Source organism: Nyctereutes procyonoides, unplaced genomic scaffold (genome assembly GCF_905146905.1).
Source record: "Nyctereutes procyonoides isolate TBG_1078 unplaced genomic scaffold, NYPRO_anot_genome, whole genome shotgun sequence".
Classification (NCBI taxonomy): Eukaryota; Metazoa; Chordata; class Mammalia; order Carnivora; family Canidae; genus Nyctereutes; species Nyctereutes procyonoides.
Window position 1 is genome coordinate 8,049,635 of NW_026575120.1, and position 24,446 is coordinate 8,074,080.

Sequence of the window (24,446 nt, forward strand, 5' to 3'; positions counted from 1 at the left end):
CTCTGTGACTATCATAAATAAATAAATAAATAAATAAATAAATAAATAAATAAATAAATAAATAAATAAAAACAAAAGAATATGTTACCCTTTACTGATTATTTTGCCTATGTTTTAGTTAAGTATTTTAATGAAGTGTCACTGCCAAAGAGATCCAGAGAAATAAAAGTAGAGGATATAAAGAAACTGTAAGGAGTAAATATAACCAAGGTAATAAGGACAAGAGACTGACATATAAAAATAAAATACCAAATAATTTGGAAACTAAAAATTCTGAGAATTTAATAGCGATGGTCTGTCATTCATAAATTTCCATGATGAGAGCTGGCATTCACATAAGAATATCAATAAAGGTATGAAATATTTAATAAAATTATATGGATAATATATACATTTGGAAATTGATTTCCATGTCTACTATAATTGTAGTAAGTTAAAGGATACTTTTTTTAAGTCAGTACATTAATAATAATCTGAAGCAAACATAAATTACCACAACTGGAGTGTATACAAAACAAGTATGTATGAAGATGCAGAAGTTACCAATACTCCTAATTTGTTAACAAAAGTTGCTCAGGAAAGGATAGTAACACAAGAACACCTGCACAGAACTGTTCCAGACTTTCTAAAATAGCAAAACAGGCAAACCCCTGAAAATAGGGAGAAATATTGGCTATGGGGACACTGAAATTACAGAGCAACACCAACTACAGACTTAACAAAGAAGGTACTGATTTGGTAAGCCTTTCCGTAAGTTGATGAGAGATATTTTATTAAGGGAAAAAAAAACAACAAACTGTCTTCTAAGACTTTTCTCTACTAGAACGTATCCAGTACAGTAACCTCTGAATTATATCTGCAGAGGGATATATGTGTTTATATTGGTATGGTTGAAAATATTCAACTAAAGTTTCTATTAAATATGAGAATTCTATATTCACAGATTTCAAATTTCCTTCTTTAGAACCACTCATTTAGCAAGAAAAAAAGGCTTATAAAAGAGTTGGGGGGAACCTCATTTTCACCTCATTTTAAACTGTTTTAGGAGATGCTAACAATGTAAGAATTCAAGTGACAAGGAGTCAAGCCTACAAAACTTTAGTTGTGAGAAAAAAATCCACAAGAAATGTCAACTTTCCTGTTCTTTAGGCACTTGTATTTTTCCAATAATATTGGAAAATTAGGTAAGTTTGTTATGAATTTGTCAAATTAACACTTATGAAGTGGAGCACAGGATGCCAGAATGATGAGCTAAGGTTCAACAACAGACCACAAGAGGAATTTTTTAGAGGTCCTGGAAGAAGTCCCTGACAAGCCGCATGGGGAGATCAAGGCAGAGTGCAAACAGAGAGGCAGGACCTGGGCACACACCTTTATTAGGGTCTGTGGGTGAAGCATGTTGGGGTTCCTAGGCTAAGCTGCATTGGTCAATATAAACCAAAAGAGCAGGGTTTTGCTAAGCTACACAGGGGTCTTATTAAAAGCGCTTAAGGGAAAGGCAATGGGAGACAGGAGACTGCTGATCAGAAGGGCTGTTGGGGAAGTCATTTCATAAACTTTCATTTGCTTTTGAGTCTGAGGGCTAGTATCTAGGGTGCGCATTTGCATGAGGGGGCTAGTGTCAGTTTAAGGTCACCAAAGGCTGCCGGACCAAACAAAATGATTGCTGAGGCAGCAATACTGTGGAGTAGCTTAGCTAAACTCAAAAAACTTGAGGTGAAAGAGAAGCAGAGAAATGATCTGTGTGGCATGCTTTAGGAAGAAACTATCCCTTTCAAATTCAATTATTTAGGTGGCTGAGTTTTGAATCATTTAAAAAAATTTTTTTAAAGATTTTATTTATCCATTCATGAGAGACACAGAGAGAGAGGCAGAGACTTAGGCAGAGGGAGAAGCAGGCTCCCTGTGGGGAACTGGATGCGGGACTCCATCCCAGGGCCCTGGGATCACGCCCTAAGCCGAAGGCAGATGCTAACCACTGGGCCACCCAGGCATCCCTTGAATTGCTTTTTTTTTTTTTTTTTTTTTTGAATATTTTCTTTTCTTTTCTTTTCTTTTTTTAAGATTTTATTTATTTATCCATGAGAGATACAGAGACAGAGGCAGAGGGAGAAGCAGGCTCCATGCAGGGAGCCTGATGTGGGACTCCATCCTGGGACCCCAGGATCACGCCCTGGGCCAAAGGCGGCGCTAAACCGCTGAGCCACCCAGGCTGCCCTGAATATTTTATTTATTTATTCATAAGAAACACACAGACAGAGGCAGAGACATAGGCAGAGGGAGAAGCAGGCTCCATGCAAGGAGCCCGATGTGGGACTCGATCCCGGGACTCCAGGATTATGCGCTGGCCAAAGGCAGGCGCGAAACTGCTGAGCCACCCAGGCGTCCCTTGAATTGCTTTTTAAAGAAGCTTGAAAAAGTCCTTTTTTTTTTTTAAAGATTTATTTATTTATTTATGATAGGCATAGAGAGAAAGAGAGGCAGAGATTCAGGAGGAGGGAGAAGCAGGCTCTATGCCGGGAGCCCGACGCAGGACTCGATCCCGGGACTCCAGGATCGCGCCCTGGGCCAAAGGCAGGCGCCAAACCGCTGAGCCACCCAGGGATCCCCGAAAAAGTCTTGTGTTAAAAAAGATTTTCACAGAAACCTCTAAAAAGTAGTATTCAGTAAGTTTGTTATCCAATTATACTATACTTTCCAATTATAGATCATTGGCTACACAAGCACCAGGAACATTCATATTCAGCAAATTACCTATTATTTTTGGTCTCAGTGAGTCAAGGGCAGTGGTTCTCAAACTGTGGTCCCTAGACCAGCAGCATCCATTATCACCTGGGAACTTACTGGCTATGCAAATCTTCCGGCCCAATCCTAGATTTACTGAATCCAAAACTCTAGGAATTAGGCCTAGCAAACTGTGATCTGACAGATTCTCCAGGTGATTCTGATGTAAGCTAGGTTTGAGATCTACTGGTAGATAATTCTGAGGAAAGCATCCTATCAGCTACATAAGAACTGTTTCTTTTTTCCTTTGTTTTTCATTTTTAGTATTAGCAATCTTTTCAACTAGTGTCACTATTAGGAGAAAGAAATGTTCTTAACTGGAAACCTCATATTTAATGTTGCTCCTGCAAAGGAAGAATCTAAAAGAAATGAAAAAAAGAATGCCTTTTGTAGGGTGGGAAGGGAAGCAGGCAAACCATTCATCTAACAAAGTAATCACCAAACAGCGACCTTGTTCCAGGGTACTCAACAAGGAGGAAAGACAAGAAAGAGAACTCTGGAAGCTACCAATAATTTTAATTTGGATACCATTCGAAATAATTAACACAATATAATTAATAACATAATTGCCTATTCCTGGCAATACCAAATAAGCGATAAGTAATAACTGTATTTACACTGAAGCAATGGACTAGCAAAGCAAAAAAAAACATGGTCCATCCATGATATCTAAGGCTAGTGGGTCTCAAATGTTAACATCTATCAGAATCACCTGGAGGGCTCATTAAGCATAGATTAGTGGGTACCACCTCCAGAGTTTCTAATTCAGTCTGTCTGAGCTGAGGCCCAAGATTTTTTTCTTTTTCTAATAAATTCCCAGGTAATGCTGATGGCCAGGGACCACACTTTGATAACCACCAATCTAGATGATCAGGCATCATAAAATTTGGGCACTCCAGGAAAGAAAAGTCTAAGAATTACCAGTTCATTTCTCAAGACCTTTTCATGTATATTTACTGCTGAGAGTCTCTTGTCATGATGGCAGAGAGAATAGGGAAGGATTATCTTTTAAACTATGCGATTTAACTATTTTATCACAACCTATCTTCAGGTGTCTATGTTGCCTCAACCAACTTCCAATACGAAAGTTTTCCTAAACTAGAAGCAAAAGCTAGTACTCCAACATTTCCATGATTTTGTTGTGATTCAGAACGTCTAAATTTTGTTTTAATTGTCCTATACTATATAAATGAATTTCTCTAAAAATTTGGGGAAGTCTGTCCCTTCAGGCCCAAGGAGGATCCCGTATCTATTTAATTATACATGGTCAAATGAGAGTAAAGTTAAAAGTAATTTATATGCTTTAAAGACTATCCCAAGAGTCTAGGCTATGGGAAAGAGTACTTCTAGTCCAGCTGCTTTTCATCAGGGGAATAATTAAAGTTAAGGGGCCCCCAAGGGTTAGGACTCCCCTGGCTTCTTCCCCTTTGGAGTCTAGGAGCGTTGGTAAAAATAGATCAGGTTCCACAAAGGGGCCAGGGTCATCCCAGCCACAGAAAAGGTGAGAAAACAGCTCAACTCTTTATTAACTCAATCCTCTACTCCTAGTTCTTCCTTCAACCTTCTCAAATGCCCAAGTTCTGACTGACTTAAGCAAAACAGAACTACTCCACCAAGAAGTAAACTAGCAAAGGATAATTTGCTATTGCACAACATGGAAAAAAATCTGGGATTACCTATCCCTCTCCTATGTATCAATCTGTTTTATAATTTATAGACAAACATAATGAGAGATTGTTACTACTTAGTGAGCCCAATTATTAAATACAAAGAATGCCTTCCTCTAAATTAATATATTGAAAACTAGTGAAAAGCAGATGAAATAGCAAGAAAGTTACCACCTTGCCAGCCTAAAGCCACTTCTTTCCTCCCTACTCAGATATAAACAGAGAAATGATTGCCTGAAAATCAGATGTATTGACAGAAGGGTGTAAAATATGGTGCTACCAGGCTGTGAAAGATGAATAGATCAATCAATTGAACTCCAAACTGAGCGCATTCTCTGTGTAGCAGAAGAAAATCACATACAAAAGGAGTTAGGGAATTGTTGTAAAGGCACAGGAATAAGATTAGTAGCTAATCTATTGCCATTATGAGATTTTTTAAAAGACGTTAGGGAAATACAAAGAACTAATCAGATGATTAAAGATAATGACACATAATTTTCAAGGGAATTAAACACATGAAACTCTTGGAAGAGAAAGAATAATAAAGAGCTTCTTATTTAATCCTTGTAGAAAATTTATCAGTTTTCTCCAACAACAAAGTCATCTCTAAAATTGGTCTTATTTAAAAACCCACAAAATTCATTCTTATTAATGTATACAGGTAATATATGAAGCACTATTTGATAAATTTCTAACTAGGTCTGACCAACACTAAATCAATTTTTCCTCTTGCCCTGGATGGTTTTCTAATTAAAAACCAACATTATTCCTCAGATTGCCCCTTTAATGTCAATGAATGGTGCACTGAATCATTCCTGCTATTCAAGGTGTTCTTTTCATTTTAAAATATTAAGTTATCTATGTTGGTTCAAAAAATTCAATAGCAGCTTCCTTTCTACACATATTGTATGGAAAATGTAGCCACCAATCATTAATTACCAATTCCAATCTGCTAAACCTAGAAGAAATGCATGACTGAGGCCAGAGGTAAAAGAAATCTTTTTTTTAAGATAACTATTTAGGGCAGCCCCAGTGGCGCAGCGGTTTAGCGCCATCTGCAGCCTGGGGCATGATCCTGGAGACCCTGGATGAGTCCCACAACGGGCTCCCTGCATGGAGCCTGCTTCTCCCTCTGCCTGTGTCTCTGCCTCTCTCCCTCTCTGTCTCTCTCATGAATACATAAATAAAATCTTAAAAAAACAAAGATAACTATTTAATATTGGATCATGTATATCTATAATGGAGTCATACCCAGAAAATACTAATATGTAATTATAATTCCTTAATTAATTTATCTAATTATATCCTTTTAATAAAAGTCAGGATGTTCATTTAAAAATTAATCTTTTTCAGGCAGCCTGGGTGGCTCAGCAGTTTGGCACCACCTTCAGCCCAGGGTGTGATCCTGGAGACCTGGGATCGAGTCCCATGTTGGGCTCCCTGCATGGAGCCTGCTTCTCCCTCTGCCTGTGTCTCTGCCTCTCTCTCTCTCTCTATGTCTCTTGTGAATAAATAAATAAAATCTTTAAAAATAATAAAAATCTTTTTCTATATTTAAGTTAAACATGACAAGATAACAACTAGCAATAATAATATGCATCCTTACTAATACTCCTATCAAGAATGGACTTTAATATAATTTGTCTATTTCTAACATTATATTCATTTTAAGATTCTACCTGACTGTAGCAACAAGCAGGTTTCTCAAAAGTTCTGTAGAAGCATTTTAATAATGCAATGTCTAAGGGGCACCTGGGTGGTTCAGTGGGTTAAGCATCCAACTCTTGAATTCTGTTCAGGTCATCATCTCAGGGTCCTAAGATTAAGGCCTACATCAAGCTCTGCCTTGGGCTCCTCACTGGATATGGAACCTGCTTAAGAATCTCTCTCTCCCTCCACCGCCACCCCCTTTCCTCTCTCTTTTTCTCTCTCTCCCTCCACCGCCACCCCCTTTCCTCTCTCTTTTTCTCTCTCTCCCTTTATTAAGGATACTGAAATAAACCTGGTGGGGGTTATACCAAGTAGACAGACTGTAGACTTCAAAGAAAAGTGTAGGCAAAACTTGAGTATTATTGAGTCTCCACAACCAAACTAACTAGAACATGGGTTATAGCATCCTAGGCAGAGAAATGAACCTAGATAATTTTTCTTGGCATTTCTTATGCTAGTCTTCCATTAGACTGAAAATGTAAGTCCTGCTTTTAGATAGTCCATAAATACAAGGTGAACAAAACAGAACAATTTGCCATTAGATTTTTTTCAGGCTCAGAAAATTTGCGGTGAATAATCTTTCTTTTTTTGTTTTAATTTTATTTATTCATGAGAGACACTGAGAGAAAGAGGCAAACACAGGCAGAGAGAGAAGCAGGGTCCATACAGTGAGCCCAATGCGGGACTCAATTCCCAGACCCCAGGATCACGCCCTGGACTGAAGGCAGACGCTTAACCACTGAGCCACCCAGGCGTCTCGCAAATAACTTTTGTTAAAAAAATTGAGCGTAAGGGGGTGCCTGGGTGGCTCAGTTAAGTGCCTGCCTTTTGCTCAGGTCATGATCTCAGGTCCCTGCTCAGCGGGGAGTCTGCTTCTTCATCTCCCTATGCCCCTCCCTCTACTTTGTCCTTTCTCTCTCAAATAAAATCTTTATGAAAAAAAAAATTTAACATAAGTAGTTCAGATAAATTGTTTTTAAAAGAAAATTATTTGACTCATTTGTGCCATAAATCAGAGAAATATATTTTTGGTGGCAGTTTGGTAAAGCCAGATCACCTAGTTCCAAATCCTGCTCTGCCCCTTATTAATAACTGTGCAACTTTGGACCAGTTACCTAATCTCTCTGTGCTTCAGTTCTTTATATATTAAAAATAAAAAATTAACAAATACCTACTCAAGTTGTTAATTCAGTTCAATATTCTTTTGCTGTATGATTAATTATGTGCAGTACATTCAACACTAACTTATAGAACAAAGTGCTATTGAGTGTTGGCTATTATTATTAGCACATGTTTAATTACATAAAGAGATGTAATTTTTAAATTCTTATAGTTTAATGTTAATCATCTAATATTCATCCATTTTTCCCAACAGCCATTTTATTGACATGTGAAGCCCTATTCTTTTTTAGCTTTAAGAGAGCAAAACATATGAAGTGTATGTATTTGTATGGGCTAAATACCTCAGATGGGCAGGCACATAATAAACTTGAAAAACTACAATGCTAGATTGAAATGGGCTTGAAAGACACCTGCAAATACAAAACCATTGGGTTTCTGAAAGAGAAAGATGGATTTGTGAAACTTTTTTTTTTTTAAGATTTTCTTTATTCATGAGAGTCACAGAGAGAGAGGCAGAGACAGAAGCAGGCTCTCTGTGGAGAGCCTGATGTGGGACCCAATCCCAGGACCCTAGGATCACAGCCTGAGCCAAATGCAGATGCTCAACCACTGAACCACCCAGGTGCTCCAGAACTTTTCTTTAAAATTTGTCCTTCTGCTATTTCCTGAAGTTACTTCGTACTCTTTGTCTAAATATGTCATTGTATACAATATACGCTACAGAAAATGAAGGATATATAAACCTAGAAAGTGTGCTGGGTAGGGTGGGTCATCTGGAGAAGGACGATGCTGTGTGGTTTCACTCACATGCGGAAATTAGGAGACAGAACAAGGGGTTCAATGGAAGAGGGTGGCAGATCAAGAGGCAGATTCTTGGCTGTGGAGAAGAAACTGATGGTGGGAGAGAGTGGGTGATAGGGACTGCTATGATGGGCACCGGGTATTGTGTGAAGGTGCTGAATCACTATGTTGTTCACCTGAATCTGGTGTTGCACTGTGTCAGCTAATTGGAATTGGAATTTGGATAGAAACTTAAAAAAAGTATAAGCCCAAGGTCAAAGGGCTTATGGACTTCCCTGACCACTATTATAATATGTAATTCTAACAGAGAATTTGTTGATTTTAGAAAAACTTTGTGCTTTTTGGATTTGTTCTTTTATATTAATGGCACAAAATTATGGCAAAGCTTTCATCTACTTATATCAGAAAGTATTTGCTCATATCTTCCTTTACATATAATAATTCATTTTTTGCTCATAGTTTCTGTTAAGACCTGTCATTAAAACTCTTACATAACTTGAAATGTCTCTCTAAAAGCTTTACTTATGAGCCACACAGCAGAGAACATGGGCCTATCAAAAAAGAAAGAAAAAAAAAAAGGTCATTATAAGGTTCAGTAACTGTGGACCTTTGTGGAAAGTAGCAAAGGATTAGTAGTCAAAAACTTAAGTCTGACTCCTAGTTTTGCTAGTATCTAGCTATCTTGGTTTATAACATTGGTAACGTGTTCCTGTAAAACAACCTCAAGCTTATTACTGCTAAATTTGTTTTGGGGGAGAGGGGCTCACACGTTCTCGAGTCTGATAAAGCTGTATGTTTTCCTCAGCAAAAATCAACACAATCCACACATTTTTTGCAAACAATCAGGGGCTTCAAATAATCACTGAAGTCCACGTATCCCAAGTTAAGAACTTTTAGACAAGAGTATTACAATGGTCCTGTTGATTTAATATAAAAAATGCCATTTACTCATTCCCCTTCTCTTTCTTCCTCTTTCTCTCACAGATGCACTTTGCAGTTTTGCTGTTCCACCTATAAACATACCAGTGCTAACAAACTTATGCTTATAAAAGGGAAAAAGAAATTAAGTTTTACCTTCATTGGCAGAAAGTACTCCCCCCTTGAGGCGTGTGTGCAGGTTTCAGAATTGTATCCTGACAAACTAGATACAACAGTGGTTTTCCCTATTGCAATATTGTCCTTCAAATCCTCCAGTTGAGTTATAGTAGGCTAAAAAACTCGTCTGAAAAACTTAAAAATCAAAATAAATCTAGGGTCTAATAAGTACCACCAAGGAATCCAATATGAAGAGTACATTCTGATAAGGATTTAATTGTTCACATATATCCACAGCCACACTAGTGAAAGCAGTAGCTGCAGCTCTGCCAAAGACTCAGCTGTTGTAATTAAAGACAGACTCTCAGGAGCAACTATCATTAGTTTCAAAGACCAGTAATTACAAAGGCTGTGCATTATGTGGATTATACATTCCAAGGATATAGAGTTGCTACCAGACTTCAGGGACTATCTTAATAGGCAAAATTGCTCATTAAAGCAATCATCAAATTTATTCTATATAGGAGTATAAAATTTTCTGAAATTTGCTCAGCTTACTATGAAATCTTACTTCACTTTGTAAAATAGAGCTATTACTGAAAAGTTATTTCTGACAATCTAACCCTACACCTAGGTTAACTTCATAAAACCGCAAGTATGACAAAATAAAAACAAATCAGCCTAGATTATCACTTATAAAGAGACACAAAAGTTAATGAATAAAACACTGGTATTCTTGGGACTCCTGGGTGGTTGAACGTCTGCCTTTGCTCAGGGCGTGATCCTGGAGAACCGGGATCAAGTCCCATGTCAGGCTCCCTGCATGGAGCCTGCTTCTCTCTCTGCCTGTGTCTCTGCCTCTTCCTCTCTCTCCCATGAATAAATAAATAAAATCTTTTTAAAAAAATAAATAATAAAATATTTTTTAAAAACCCAAAACACTGGTATTCTGGAAATATTTGTTAAACAAAAAGTTCCTTTTTTGATAAATAAAAACAAGTAACAAATATGATTTAAAAAAAAAAGGCAGTGTTAAAGGAAAACTAATCCCAATAATGCAACACATTTAAGGCTTGCAGTTAATCAGATTCCATCACATCTAACAGAATAACTTGTAGGCACTTCTAATCCCCTAAATCCTTCATGAAAGCAAAGGCATTTAGAAATAAATGACAGAAGAAATAGGAACACAGGAAGCAAACCAAAGTAACACATTTACCAAAAAACATAACTGCCAATTTTCTAAAATTAATCTTCAGGCATAATGAAAAGGGTGATTGTTTTCTCTAATTTAAAATTTGGGGGAGCCTGGATGGCTCAGTCTGTTGAGTGTCTGCCTTCAGCTCTCGTCCTGGGACTGAGCCCTGCGTAGGGCTCTCTGCTTAGCGGGGAGTCTGCTTCTCCCTCTCTCTCCCTTTCTCTCTCTCAAATAAATAAATAAAATCTTTAAAAAAAATTCTGCAATCCAAGTACAGTATATTGTCCTTTGGTATAATAAAAAATAACTTTACAATTTAAAAATGCCCAAGTATAGTAGTTGGTGTACTGAGAGAAAAAGTGATCCTCAAGTCACTTGCAATTGAGTAAAGCACCATCATGATATATTTTATTAATAAAAGTAGCATAATTACATTTTACTGGTTGTATAAAACATTAACAAAATTTAAATATAAGTGACATAACATTTTACTAGTTTCAGGTGTACAGTGGTAATTTCATATGTATGTACTGTAAAATAAAACACTTTTAATGTATTAATCTATAAAATATGGCTGAAATACATGTTAAAATTATCACTAGCCACTAGAATTAAAATTTCAGAAAATGTAAATAAAACTTATGCTATTTTCCCTACTGGTTAACTATTAACCTCTAAAGCTAATTCCATTTTACCCTAGTTCTATGAATTCTTCATACAATTTTTTTGTTTTAAGTAATCTCTACACCCAAGTAGGGCTCAAATTCATGACCTGAGATCAAGAGTTAGATGGTCTTCCAACTGAGCCAGTCAAGGGCCCCAAATGCCTCAATAAAATCTTAAAAAAGAATATGTGCATGGCTATTCAAGACATTTAGGTATTGTCACCAAACTTTTGACATCTTTGTGATTAAGTTCAGATTTTAAAATACCTGGGCAATAAGATAAAGACATTTTTGATGTGTGTGTGTTTAAATTAGAAGCTTTTAAGAAAATGAGCAATGACAGAACATTGAAAATACCTATAAATAATCATTTCACTCCTCCAGGTGCCTTGGCCTCTAACATTAAAATGTACCCTCCTTTCCACTGAACAATATTTTGAATGAAGCCTAAAACCTCTTTAGGTTCTCTAATGAACAAAATTAACCATTTTCTAAATGTGAATTCAATGACCCTTTTCTTAAAGCTTGTACCACTTCTCTCTCCACAGAGTTAACACATAATTGTCAAAAAGCAAAGTCAAAAACTTAAATAAACGAACTATACAATCTTGTCACTTCCACTGTATACTTCCCAAGAGTCCCACATTTCTGCTGTCACCCAAAAGGCAAACAGTGCACTTATGGTGTTGGGGTGCTTTACATTGCACTTGGAGCCCACAGTTTTTAAAACTGGAGGGGAACTGTGTTCTTTTAAAGCCTTGGGGTTACCAATAACCCTGGACCTTTTCACTTTCTGTAACTTCATTACTAAACAGTGTCTCCCACACCGCCACCAGGGCGGCGGAGCACCTCAAGCTGAGCATTCCAAGTATATCCGACCCTAGAGGGGAAATGATGGAAACTGGGCAGCCCCGGTGGCTCAGCGGTTTAGCGCCGCCTCCAGCCCGGGGTATGATCCTGGAGTCCCGGGACCGAGTCCCATATTGGGCTCCCTGCATGGAGCCTGCTTCTCCCTCTGCCTGTGTCTCTGCCGCCCTCTCTCTCTCTCTCAGGAATAAATAAACAAAATTTTGAAGTAGAAAAAAAAAAAAAAGAAATGATGGAAACTGCCTCAGAAGAGATGAGTTAGGAACGGGCTTCAGTAGTGGCTCATACTAAACTACCTGACGGTCAGGAGACTTTCTCTACACCCACAGCCCTGTGGGACCCGAAAAGTTTCAGTACGTTCAAACAGGTGAACCAAGACGTCAAGAACTCAAGGCGAAGCAGTCTCGCAAAACCTCCACTCAGCCCTGTTTACAACGGCCGAGGCGCCACGGACACGCGGCGGCCGCCTCCCCGGGCGCGTCGGAGGATGCTCCCCTCGGGCTCACCTGCACGCCCGCCTCCCGAGCCGCCCTCGCCTACCCGAGCGCCCCCACGTCCACCGGCTGCTGCAGCGAGACAGCGGGCGGCCGGCACCGGCGGGCATCTTCTGAGTGCGGGCTCGCGCGGGGGGTCCGGGGGGTCCGGGGGGCCCGGGCGGCTCGGCGCCTCTCTCGGCGGCGCGAGAGCAGCAGTCACCCGGGCGGCGTTCCTCGCCTCTGCGCTCGCGAGCCGCTGGGCAGCGCGTGGGGCCCGAGTCGCGGCCCGAGTCGCGGCCCGAGTGGGCGGCGCCCCGGCGAGGCCCCGCCCCGCCCCGGCGAGCCCGCCCCCGGCGGGGGAGGGAGGGCGCGCGCGGCCTGGAGCCTGGGCTGAAGGAACGCTGGAGGCGCCAGGCTCCGCGCCGAGGCTCACAGGACTCGCGCTGCTGCTCCCTGCGACCTTCCCGCAGCTGAGCCTCCCGGAAGCCGGGTTCTCAGCCACGTCCAGGCTGTAGGGTCCCCTCCAACCCCGTGCCTCATCTTCCCCACATGCCCACAGAGGCGTCGGGCGACCTCAATGGCGCTCCGCACGGGAGCAAACGGGGCGCGAGCGTGGGAAGTGGCTCATCTGGGGGAAGCGGACACTTCACCTTCAGGACCAGGGCGCCCGCGCCCACGGGGGGCCCGCCTCTGGGCTCAAGTAAAGAATCTCTGAACTTTGAGGCCCTTGCGGGCTTAGTGTGGGGGGGCCGGTGACCCTCGCGGGGTTCTAAGTTCAAGCCCCACGTTGGGTGTAGAGATTACTTTAAAAAAAAAATCTTTAAAAAAAAAGTCCGCGAGCTTCGTTATAATAGCCTTTCCCTCTGTGATTCGCCGAGAACCTGGCCTGTTTCTACACCGCCCTGCCGCCACGTGCCCCACACCCACCTTCGGCAGCCTGGTTTGTCCAGTCAGCTCCTCAGACTCTAAGTCTTCCCGGCGAAACACAGCTGCTCGCACCTGCTTCCTCGGAAACTTCAGGAACAAAGCGGGGCTCGCCCCACACGTGCGCACGCGGAGGCTTCTGGGCGGGGAGGGGGCGCTTGTGCGCCTGCGCAGAGCACGCGGTGGGGCCTGAGGAGCTCTGAGGTGCTGGGGGCTGGGCCCGAGGGGGTGCTAGGGGCCGCGTGGGAAGGGACTTCATAGGCCAGTCGGTGTCCTACCGTGGGATGCGTGCTCAGTAAACTTGCACACAGTAGGCGCTCAACAAACATTGGTTGAATGACCATGTGAATGGAATGTTATCGCGACTGGCACCCTTTCAACTCAGATGAAAGCCTGGCTTCTCTTCCTTAAATTGGGCGAATGGGCCTTGCTTAAGTAAACCCCCAGGCATCCTCAGTTCTTAGGAAGGGGCCATTCTGGTACATGTTTGGTTGACTTTATAATTTAAAATTTTTGGAAGGGGGGATCCCTGGGTGGCGCGGCGGTTTGGCGCCTGCCTTTGGCCGAGGGCGCAATCCTGGAGACTCGGGATCGAATCCCACGTCGGGCTCCCGGCATGGAGCCTGCTTCTCCCTCTGCCTGTGTCTCTGCCTCTCTCTCTTTCTCTCTCTGTGACTATCATAAATAAATAAAAAATTTAAAAAATAAAATAAAATTTTTGGAAGGGCTTCACATGTTCCGCAGGTAATGGCCAACTGCCTTAGTTAAGGCTTGAGCCTGAAGGTAGCAAACACGTCACAAATTTGGGGGATCTGAGAGATCAAGATTTTTAAGACTCCGAGTATTCAGAAAATTAAATCTTAGTTGCATGGCTCTTCCGGCTGTATTCAAGGAGTATGTAGACCAGAGAATCCAGGTTCTCCAGTACAGTAACTTGGATCTAATTTCACATTTGCATGCCTGAAGCATCCTGCAGTATTTACAGATAAAGATGTTGAGGCAAGGAACCCAAAGGATACAGCATCCCATTTCCCAATAGTCACTCATTATATGGCAAATTTTAAATGTACTTTAAAACCTGAATGTAACAGGAGACGTAAAAAAAAAAATACACAGGTTTTTGCTCCTTTGTTTTAATTTAGATTGAAAGGGGAGCTTCATGGATCTATGAATACACTAACACGATATGAAAATGTTTAAGTTCAATTTAGACGGAAAAGGTTCTATAACTGTTACCAGACTCTCAGATATGTGACTCTCCCCAAAGTGGTAAGAACCACTTCTTATTTATGTGCCTGTAAAACGTTAGTATTTTAAAAAATTATTTTAAGTTCCAGTTTTACTCCATGTGTAAAATAACATTTTATTGTTCCTCTTAATAATCTGTTTTGAGGGACATCTGGGGGCTCAGTTGGTTAAGCAACAGAATCTTGGTTTTGACTCAGGTCATGATCTCAGGTCCTGAGATTGAGTCCCCTCTTCCCGGGCTCAGTACAGAGTCTGCTTGAGATTTTCTCTTTCTCCTTCTCCCTGTCCATTTGCTCCTCCCCCAACTCATGAGCTGTCTTTTGCTCTCATATAAATAAATTATTTTTAAAAATCTATTTGATATTAAAAGTTCAAAATTAATCTATTTCTCATTTTCTCCTTCACTGACCCTTATCTTTCCTTTTTGTTGTTGTTGTTGTTGTTGAAAGTAATCTCTCTACCCAACAAGGGGCTTGAACTCACGACCCTGAGATCCAAGAGTGACAGGTTCTACCCACTGAGCCAGCCAGGTGCCCCTTTTATCCTTCCTTTTACGCTTAAGTATTAGGGTACCAGGGTGATTCAGTCCTTCCTTTCCACTTCCCTGGGTGGCTCAGTTAGTTGTTGGACTATTGATCTCACTTCAGGTCTTGATTTCAGGGTTGTGAGTTCTAGCCCTGCATTGGGCTTCATGCTGGACATGAGGCCTATTTAAAAATAAAAATTAAAAAAAGAAAAAGAATTAGGGTACCCAGCAACTGTACTCCTAGGAACTTGCACCCAAGAGACATGTATAAGAACTCCATACCAACACTGTTCATAATAGCCAAATACTGGAAACAACCCAAATATCTATCAATGAAAATGGTGGCATATTCATCCACTGGTATATTTAACAGCAATGAAAACAACAAACTATTTATATGCAATAACATGAGGAGATACACAATAGTGAGGGAACGAAATCAGGCAGAAAAGAATACATATTGTGAATTGCCATTTACATACAGTTCAAAAATAGGCAAAACTGTGATGCCTGGGTGGCTCAGCGGGTGGATCATGGTTGAGCATATGCCTTCAGCTCGGGGTGTCATCCCGGGGTTCTGGGATCAGGTCCCACCTCAGGCTCCCTACATGGAGCCTGCTACTCCCTCTGCCTGTCTCCGCCTCTCTCTCTGTCTCTCATGAATAAATAAATAAAAATCTTTAAAAAAAATAGGCAAAACTAGGCTCATTTAGGGATGCATACTTGCATGGTTAAAGTATACAGAAAAGCAAAAAGTGATTTCCAAGAAAGTGTGTTGCAGCACTATACGTGATTTTTATTTTCTTCTTTGTGTTTCTCTGTAACTTTCAAATTTCTTTTTTTAAAAAGATGTTATTTGTTTATTTGAAAGAGAAAGTGAGCAAGAGAGAGAGAGAGTGAAAACACAAGCAAGGAGGGGCAGAGGGAGAGGAAGAAGGAGACTCCCCACTGATTAGGGGCTACATCCTAGGACCCAGGGATCATGATCTGAGCTTAAGGCAGATGCTTAACTTGAGCCACCCGGGTGGTCTGTAGCTTTCAAATTTCTTAAAATGGACATATATCATCAGTAGGAAAAAATAGATGTTATTTTTAAAAGTTGAAATATAGTTGACATACGTAAGTTTCAGGTGTACAACATACTGAAATTGACAATTATATGCATTATGAAATGCTCAAATGTAGTTACCATCTGTAACCATACAAAGGTATTACAGTATTATTGACTCTATTTCCCATGCTGTACTTTTCATCCTTATGATTTATTTTATAAGCTGGAGTTTATACCTCCTAATCGGCTTCAACTATTTCACCTGTCCCTGCTCCCCTAGTTTGCTAGCAACCACTAGTTTGCTCTCTGTATACAAAGGACAAAGGTAAAATGTCATGATGAAACTGAGCAAAAGAATTATCTTGTGAGCAACACTACATAACTACACCAAAACTGCAACATCAGTTTCTATTTCCCCTATTCTCAGTTTTGTTTCCTTTTTGAAATTCTGAAAAAAAAACCAAACCTACCATTTGTTTCCATTACCTAGAAAATTAATTTTTGTTTTATTCAGTATTATTTTCTCTTTTTTTGGTATATTTTTTAATGGGAGTTAGATTTGCCAACATATAGCATAACACCCAGTGCGCATCCCATCAAGTGCCCCCCTCAGTGCCTATCACCCAGTCACCCCGTCCCCCTGCCCACCTCCCTTTCCACCACCCCTTGTTCGTTTCCCAGAGTTAGGAGTCTCTCATGTTCTGTCACCCTCACTGATATTTCCCACTCATTTTCTCTCCTTTCCCCTTTATTCCCTTTCACTATTTTTTATATTCCCCAAATGAATGAGACCATATAATGTTTGTCCTTCTCCGATTGACTTATTTCACTCAGCTTAATACCCTCCAGTTCCATCCACATCGAAGCAAATGGTGGGTATTTGTCATTTCTAATGGCTGAGTAATATTCCATTGTATACATTGACCACATCTTTTTTATCTATTCGTCCTTCGATGGACACTGAGGCTCCTTCCACAGTTTGGCTATTGTGGACATTGCTGCTAGAAACATTGGGGTGCAGGTGTCCTGCCGTTTCATTGCATCTGTATCTTTGGGGTAAATCCCCAGCAGTGCAATTGCTGGGTCTTAGGGTAGCTCTATTTTTAATTCTTTGAGGAACCTCCACACAGTTTTCCAGAGTGGCCGCACCAGTTCACATTCCCACCAACAGTGTAAGAGGGTTCCCCTTTCTCCACATCCTCTCCAACATTTGTTGTTTCCTGTCTTGTTGATTTTCACCATTCTCACTGGTGTGGGATGGTATCTTATTGTGGTTTTGATTTGTATTTCCCGGATGGCCAGTCACGCGGAGCAATTTCTCATGTGCTTGTCGGCCATGTCTATGTCTTCCTCTGTGAGATTTCTCTTCATGTCTTTTGCCCATTTCATGATTGGATTGTTTCTTTCTTTGCTGTTGAGTTTAATAAGTTCTTTATAGATCTTGGATACTAGCCCTTTATCTGATAGGCCATTTGCAAATATCTTCTCCCATTCTGTAGGTTGTCTTTCAGTTTTGTTGACTGTTTCTTTTGCTGTATAGAAGCTTTTTATCTTGATTAAGTCCCAATAATTCATTTTTGCTTTTGTTTCCCTTGCCTTCATGGATGTATCTTACAAGAAGTTGCTGTGGCAAAGTTCAAAAAGGGTGTTGCCTGTGTTCTCCTCTAGGATTTTGATGGAATCTTGTCTCACATTTAGATCTTTCATCCATTTTGAGTTTATCTTTGTGTATGGTGAAAGAGAATTGTCTAGTTTCATTCTTCTGCACATGGTTGTCCAGTTTTCCCAGCACCATTTATTGAAGAGACTGTTCTTTTTCCAGTGGATAGTCTTTTCTGCTTTCTCGAATATTAGTTGACCATAGAGTTGAAAGCCCATTTCTGGGTTCTCTATTCTGTTCCATTGATCTATGTGTCTGTTTTTGTGCCAGTACCACACTGTCTTGATGATCACAGCTTTGTAGTACAACTTGAAATCTGGCATTGTGATTTGGTTTTCTTTTTCAGGGATCCCTGGGTGGCACAGCAGTTTGGCGCCTGCCTTTGGCCCAGGGCGCGATCCTGGAGACCCGGGATAGAATCCCACGTCGGGCTCCCGGTGCATGGAGCCTGCTTCTCCCTCTGCCTGTGTCTCTGCCTCTCTCTCTCTCTGTGTGACTATCATAAATAAATAAAAATTTAAAAAAAAGAATTTTTGGTTTCTTTTTCAATATTCCCCAGCTCTGGTTTTCTTTTTCAATATTAGCTTGACTGTTCTGGGTCTTTTCCTATTCCACACAAATCTTAAGATGATCTGTTCCAACTCTCTGAAGAAAGTCCATGGTATTTTGATAGGGATTGGATTAAATGTGTAAATTGCCCTGGGTAGCATTGACATTTTCACAATATTAATTCTTCTAATTCATGAGCATGGAATATTTCTCCATCTCTTTGTGTCTTCCTCAATTTCTTTCAGAAGTGTTCTATAGTTTTTAGGGTATAGACCCTTCACCTCTTTGGTTAGGTTTATTCCTAGGTATCTTATGCTTTTGGGTGCAATTGTAAATGGGATTGACTCCTTAATTTCTCTTTCTTCAGTCTCATTGTTAGTGTACAGAAATGCCACTGATTTCTGGGCATTGATTTTGTATCCTGCCACACTGCCGAATTGCTGTATGAGTTCTAGCAATCTTGGGGTGGAGTCTTTTGGGTTTTCTATGTACAGTATCATGTCATCTGCAAAGAGGGAGAGCTTGACTTCTTCTTTGCCAATTTGAATGCCTTTTACTTCTTTTTGTTGCCTGATTGCTTGAGGTTAGGACTTCTAGTACTTTGTTGAATAGCAGTGGTGAGAGTGGACATCCTGTTGTGTTCCTGATCTTAGGGGAAAGGTTCCCAGTGTTTCCCCATTGAGAATGATATTTGCTATAGGCTTTTTGTAGATGGCTTTTAAGATGCTGAGAACATTCCCTCTATCCCTACACTCTGAAGAGTTTTGATCAGGAATGGATGCTGTATTTTGTCAAATGCTTTTTCTGCATCTATTGAGAGGATCATATGGTTGTTTTTTCTCTTATTGATATTATCTATCACGTTGATTGCTTTATGAGTGTTGAACCAGCATTACATCCCAGAGATAAATCCAATTTGGTCATGGTGAATAATCTTCTTAATGTACCGTTGGATCCCATTGGCTAGTATCTTGTTGAGATTTTTTGCATCTGTGTTCATCAGGGATATTGGTCTATAATTCTCCTTTTTGGTGGGGTCTTTGGTTTTGGAATTAAGGTGATGCTGGCCTCATAAAACGAGTTTGGAAGTATTCCATCCCTTTCTATCTTTCAGAACAGCTTTACTAGAATAGCTATTGTTTCTTCCTTAAACGTTTGATAGAATTCTCCTGGGAAGCCATCTGGCCCTGGACTTCTGTGTCGTGGGAGGTTTTTGATGACTGCTTCAATTTCCTCCCTGGTTATTGGCCTGTTCAGGCTTTCTATTTCTTCCTGTTCCAGTTTTGGTAGTTTGTGGTTTTCTAGAAATGTGTCCATTTCTTCTAGATTGCCTAATTTATTGGCGTATAGCTGTTCATAATATGTTTTTAAAATAATTTGTATATTTCCTTGGTATTGGTTGTGATCTCTCCTTTTTCATTCATGATTTTATTAATTAGAATCTTTTCTCTTTTGTTTTTAATAAGGCTGGCTAATGGTTTATCTATCTTATTAATTCTTTCAAAGAACAAACTCCTGGTTTTATTGATCTGTTCTACAGTTCTTATGGTCTCTATTTCATTGAGTTCTGCTCGAATCTTTATTAACTCTCTTTTTCTACTTGCTGTAGTTTTATTTGCTGTTCTTTCTCCAGTTCCTTTAGGTGTGAGGTTAGCTTGTGTATTTGAGTTTTTTCCAATTTTTTTGAGGGATGCTTGTATTGTGATGTATTTCCCTCTCAGGACTGCTTTAGCTGTATCCCAAAGATTTTGAATGGTTGTATCTTCATTCTCACTAGTTCCCATGAATCTTTTTAATTCTTCTCTAATTTCCTGGTTGACCATTTCATCTTTTAGCAGGATGCTCTTTAACATCCACGTGTTTGAGTTTCTTCGAAATTTCTTCTTGTGATTGAGTTCAAGTTTCAAAGCATTATGGTCTGAAAATATGCAGGGGGACTATCCCAATCTTTTGGTATAGGTTAAGACCTAATTTGTGACCCAGTATGTGGTATATTCTGGAGAAAACTCCATGTGCACTTGAGAAGAATGTGCATTCGATTGCATTTGGATGTAAAGTTCTGTAAATATATGTGAAATATATCTGGTCCAGTGTATCATTTAAAGCTCTTGTTTCTTTGGAGAGGTTGTGCTTAGAATATCTGTCATTTGCAGAAAGTGGCATGTTGAAGTCTCCCAGTATAAGTGTATTATTATTATCTAAGTATGTTTTTACTTTGGTTATTAATTGATTGATTTACTTGGCAGCTCCCACATTAGGTGCATAAATATTCATGATGGTTAAGTCCTCTTGTTGGATAGATCCTTTAAGTATGATATAGTGTCCCTCTTCATCTCTTACTACAGTCTTTGGGATAAACTTTATCTGATATGAGGATTGCTACACCTGCTTTCTTTTGAGGATCATTTGAATGGTAAATTGTCCTCCAACCTTTCATTTTCAGAATGTAGGTGTCCTTAGGTCTAAAATGAATCTCTTGGCCCCGGAAGCGGTCCCGCAGCGGCGGCGGTGGCGGCCCCCGCGCCCGAGGCCTGGCCGGAGCTGGAGCTGGCGGAGCGCGAGCGGCGGCGGGAGCTGTTGCTGACGGGGCCGGGGCTGGAGCAGCGGGTGCGCGAGGCGGGCGGGCGGCTGCCGCCGCGGCTCTTCACGCTGCCGCTGCTGCACTACCTGGAGGTGAGCGGCTGCGGGAGCCTGCGGGAGCCGGGCCCGGGGCTGGCGCAGGGCCTCCCGCAGCTGCACAGCCTCGTGCTGCGGCGCAACGCGCTGGGGCCCGGCCTGAGCCCCGAGCTCGGCCCACTGCCCGCGCTGCGCGTGCTCGACCTGTCGGGCAACGCGCTGGAGGCGCTGCCGCCGGGCCAGGGCCTGGGCCCCGCCGAGCCGCCGGGGCTCCCGCAGCTACAGAGCGTCAACCTCAGCGGCAACCGGCTGCGCGAGCTGCCCGCCGACCTGCCGCGCTGCGCCCCGCGCCTGCAGACGCTCAACCTCACGGGCAACCGCCTCGACTCCTTCCCCGCCGCGCTCTTCCGGCCCGGGGCGCTGCCGCTGCTTAGCGAACTGGCGGCTGCCGACAACTGCCTGCGGGAGCTCAGCCCCGACGTCGCGCACCTGACCTCGCTCAAGACGCTGGACCTCTCCAACAACCAGCTCAGCGAGGTCCCGGCAGAGCTGGCTGACTGCCCCAAGCTCAAGGAAGTCAACTTCCGGGGAAACAAGCTGACAGACCGGCGGCTGGAGAAGATGGTGCACGGCTGCCAGACCAAGTCCATCCTGGAGTACCTGCGCAGCGGAGGCCGGGGTGGCGGGCGGGGCAAGGGCAGGGCAGACGGTCCTGAGAAGGAAGAGGCCCGCAGGAGGCGGCGCGAGAGGCGGAGGAGGGAGAGTGGTGAGGGCGAGGAGGAGGAGGTGGGCAGCACCAGCAGGCTGCTGCTCCGCGTCCTGCATGTGTCTGAGAACCCCACCCCGCTGACCGTGCATGTCAACGCCGCAGTCAAGGATGTCCGGCCATTCATTGCGGGGGCTGTCGTGAGAGGCATGGACCTGCAGGCTGGGAATGCGCTCAGACGGTTCCTCACCTCCCAGACAAAGCTCCACGAGGACATCTGTGAGAAGAGAACAGCGGCCACCATCGCAACCCACGACCTCCGGGCCGTGCGTGGGCCCCTGGTCTACACCGCCCGCCCGCCGCAAGACCTCAAGATTGTCCCCTTGGGGCGCAAAGAAGTCAAGGCCAAGGACCTGGTGCGGCAGTTGCAGCTAGAGGCTGAGGAGCATAGGAAGCAGAAGAAAAGACAGAACGTCTCAGGCCTCCACAGGTATCTGCACTTACTGGATGGGAAGGAGAATTACCCCTGCCTCGTGGATGCTGATGGTGACGTGATTTCTTTCCCACCGATAACCAACAGCGAGAAGACAAAGATTAAGAAAACAACTTCTGATCTGTTTTTGGAAGTAACAAGTGCTACAAGTCTACAGACCTGTAAAGAGATAATGGATGCCCTCGTGCTGAAAATGGCAGAAATCAACAAGTACACTCTAGAAAATAAAGAGGACGGATCCCTTTCAGATCCTGAAGCTGATGCAGTTTCTGGACCACCTCTGGGTCCCAGCACAAGCCCAAGTGCCGAAAAGGACGGCAGTGCCCCGCTGGTGGTGGAGCAGGTCCGGGTGCTGGATGAGGACGGGCACCTGAGAGTGGTGTACCCCTCCAAGACGGACTTGGGCTGTGCTGCTCCCCACATGACCGTGATCCACTGAGCCCCAGGCAGCATGTCCGCCACTGCCACGCGTGTCCTCAGCCGTGCCTCTTGTGGTGACATCAAGTTACGCATCACATTTTCACCCCGGTGGTTCTCAAGGTGCACGCGTTGGCTCTTTGATCGTCCAGACAGTTCTCTCCCGTTGCAGTGACACCACATTATCCTGGGCTTGAATCACTTTCCCTTTCCAGCACCAAATTGATTACTAACGCTTTACGAAATTATTCAAATATCGGAATTAACTGTTCAAAACGTTCTGAGATGATGTGGATATAGCAAATACCTTTATTCAGGGGGAAAAAACACTAATTGGCTTGGATAGTCAGCTGTACCCTGGGAAGCTAAAGAACACACATTTCGCTGAGCTATACCATTACTTTTCTACAATACGGCATCTTTTAAAACCACACCACACCAGTGGTACAGCCTACAGATGTGGAGTGATGTCATGTTCCTACCTTGCCGCAAATCGTCATCTTTTTATGAAAAGAATATTTTTTAGGTGACTTTAAAATTGGTGGAAGCATTTTTTTTCCCTTAATATTACGGTTGGATATGTTAGGGGTAGAGCCACAGCATCCCCTCCTTGGGCCCCAGGGGAGGAGCAGGGCTGTGCTCGTGTACACTGGCACCGTGGGGAGGAGCAGACAGCAGAACACGCAGCTCAGGCCAAGCCCATGGTTCCCTGTTGCAGAACGGGCTTCCATGCACAAGCCAGACTGTTCTGTCAGCATCTGGCTAAAGGACAGATGGGCAGGGGCTGTGGGAGGCCAAGTTTGGAGCTGGCGACCACAAAGCGGGTGCCAGGTGAACCGTTCTTGAGCATTTTGTGTTTTAGGTTACTTCCAGTTTTGAATGTCTCGGACAAGCTGTGTGTATACGTCTGTGTGAGTCTGCACGTGCTTGCATACAGGCACCGGCCAGCCAGCCACTCAGGTGGTTTTTACGGACTCACAGACTTTTTATTTAATGTCTCCATCTTTGTCACCTTCTGTGACCTGCGAAAGTCAGGCTGTGTGTTCTGTGGATTTGGGGAGCATTTGCAAGCGGCCACTGAACCCACGCTTTTAGCCACTGAAACCAGACATATGGGGGCTCACTGACAAAGGCACATGGTTCTCCCAGAGCTCAGCCAACCCGCTCTGTAGGACACTGCACGGCTGCCTTGAGACCCCAACCTCGCTCTCTGGACATCCCCAGGCCTTCCCCTCTGTCCCTGAAGGCGGTGGCTGGGCTGAAGTACGTGAACCAGATGGTGGCTTTTCCTCGTTCTGTTAACCACAACCCTACTGAACATCTGGCTGGTGCCTCTGGCTTGTCCTCTCATGAGCCCCGGGCACTCGGTGCTGACTGCTGTGGGTGCTGTGGCTGGAGCCCTGTAGCCAGACGGCTCAACCCTGTGTTGAACCCTGTGTGCGGTGCACAGATGTGTTGAACTTACCTTGGGAAACCAGACATCCTTGGTCTCTGCTGCCAGCCATCCCTTTGATAAACCCTGACATTCTTGCCGGCCTGACCTTCTAATAAAAGTCATTTCATAAAAAAAAAAAAAAAAAAAAAAAAATGAATCTCTTGTAGGGCAGCCCGGGTGGCTCAGTGGTTTAGCGCCACCTTCAGCCCAGGGCGTGATCGTGGGGATCTTGGATCTAGTCCCACTTCAGGTTCCCTGCATGGAGCCTGCTTCTCCCTCTGCCTGTGTCCATGTCTCTCTCTCTGTCTCTCATGAATAAATAAAATCTTTAAAAATAAAATAAAATTAGTCTCCTGTAGACAGCAAATAGGTGGGTCTTGCTTTTTTATCCAGTCTGAAACCCTGCCTCTTTGATGGGATCATTAAGCCCAATCACGTTCAGAGTTACTATTGAAAGGTATTAATTTAATGTCAGCATAATACCTATTCAGTCCCT

At 42.7% G+C, this 24,446-nt stretch overlaps 2 protein-coding genes across 2 annotated transcripts in view; one reads left to right on the plus strand and one right to left on the minus strand.

The window, feature by feature from the left end:
* The window catches only part of TEX15 (testis expressed 15, meiosis and synapsis associated), an 85,271-nt gene extending 72,791 nt beyond the window's left edge, over positions 1-12,480 (minus strand). Inside the window, exon 1 of the mRNA XM_055334670.1 lies at positions 12,390-12,480. The gene's annotated coding sequence lies outside the window, so the exon portion shown is untranslated. The remainder of the gene's footprint in view (positions 1-12,389) is intronic.
* A 394-nt stretch (positions 12,481-12,874) lies between these two features.
* On the plus strand, positions 12,875-23,045 carry LOC129516110 (leucine-rich repeat-containing protein 47-like). The gene is made up of 2 exons (XM_055335453.1): positions 12,875-13,065; positions 20,773-23,045. The coding sequence occupies exons 1-2, from the start codon at positions 12,875-12,877 to the stop codon at positions 22,535-22,537; spliced, it is 1,956 nt and encodes a 651-aa protein (XP_055191428.1). The 3' UTR covers positions 22,538-23,045.
* Positions 23,046-24,446: the final 1,401 nt, after the last annotated feature.

Excerpts from the sequence above, each read along its gene's own strand:
- LOC129516110 (XM_055335453.1), top strand. The coding sequence starts at position 12,875 with ATGCCCACAGAGGCGTCGGGCGACCTCAATGGCGCTCCGCACGGGAGC. Across the intron at positions 13,066-20,772 it reads GAGGCCCTTGCGGGCTTAGT|CGGTCCCGCAGCGGCGGCGG; the intron begins GTGGGGGGGCCG and ends TGGCCCCGGAAG.